Here is a 1213-nt window from a genome sequence, read left to right as displayed (position 1 = left end):
CCAGCACCCCCCCCTTCCCACTAACTTGATGTCAGACAGGAAAAGGAAGGTGTCATTCCAGTGGGGCAGCAGCTCGGCCGCCTCCTCGTCGTACACCCGCACGTTCATGTAGGTGAACAGCGCTGGGAAGAAGTTGTCAATCTCCCGTGCCACGTTCAGGATGTGGGTCACGCTGTGGGGCACCGGGCCTTGAGCTCACGCCCGCGTCCCCGCTCCCACGGCCTTGCCACCCCGTCCCCCGCGCTCACCGGTTCTGCTGCAGCTCCTCCAGGTTGGCCGCGTTCCACTCGGAGCCCTAGGACGGCGGTGATGCTGTGGGACGGTCGGGAATACCGGCACCCCACGGCCCGCCCCATGCCCACCAGGTAGATGTGCGGGAAGACGCGCGACGGCCGGTCCATCTGCGCCAGCACCAGCAGCATCTCGTTGTCGATGAAGTCCTTGTGCCGCTCCAGGCTGTGCCCCACGCGTCGCTCCAGCTCCATCCGCACCTGGCACCCAGCAAGGAGGGGGGGAGGGATGGCGACGGGACCCCCCGTGCCCAATTCCCAACCCCCCCCCCTGCCCGGCCACCCACCAGCTAAGAATAGACCAGGCCTGGACAGGCCCCTGCCAGCACCAGGGACGTGGGGCCCCCCCCAGCACTCACCTCCTTGGAGGTGACGTTTTCCAAGTCGGCAGAGGTCAGCACGTCCCGCAGCAGGGCCCGCACCGCGCTCTCCGTCGGCTCTGCGGGCAGGGGCGAGCCGGGCCGCACGGACTCCAAGTCGGCCATGGCCAACCACTCGTTGAGGCAGCTCTGCTCCGAGTCCAGCGCTGCCGCGTATTCCTGCGCCCAGGCCAGCGCCGGGCCCCCCGGGATGTGCCCGCCCTGGGCTGCCAGCTCGCAGGCGCGGTGCAGCTCCTGCAGCGTGGCCCTGCACACCGGCACCGCTACGGCGAGCCCGCTCCGTGGCCGCAGTCCCCCCGCTCACGTCCCCGTGCCCGCAGGAGCCTCACCACATGGTCTGGATGGAGATGGGCTTGAAGATGCGCGTCTGCCCCCCGGACGTCACGCTGAACCCCCTGGGCAAAGCGGGGACACGCGTGGCTCAGGGCGGGCGCTCTCGCCCCCACCCCTCCCAGCAGGCCCCGTCCTTACCCATCGCCATCGAGGAAGACCTGAGTGTCGCTCCAGAGGGGCAGCACCATGCCCAGGGTGCAGCGCTCAGCC

The 1213-nt window shown here is 69.6% G+C and overlaps 1 protein-coding gene across 1 annotated transcript; it reads right to left on the bottom strand.

The window, feature by feature from the left end:
* LOC110401194 (protein phosphatase Slingshot homolog 3-like) lies at positions 7-1212 on the bottom strand (the record flags this gene model as incomplete). Its single annotated transcript, XM_021402009.1, has 6 exons — positions 7-172; positions 249-295; positions 363-491; positions 650-917; positions 1000-1065; positions 1142-1212. Coding segments are annotated over 6 exons (747 nt in total), but the record flags the coding sequence as incomplete, so codon positions are not given.

The sequence above is a fragment of the Numida meleagris genome, chromosome 6 (assembly GCF_002078875.1).
Source record: "Numida meleagris isolate 19003 breed g44 Domestic line chromosome 6, NumMel1.0, whole genome shotgun sequence".
Lineage (NCBI taxonomy): Eukaryota > Metazoa > Chordata > Aves > Galliformes > Numididae > Numida > Numida meleagris.
Note: the sequence above shows the minus strand (reverse complement) of the source record. Positions and strands in the feature narration are given on the sequence as shown.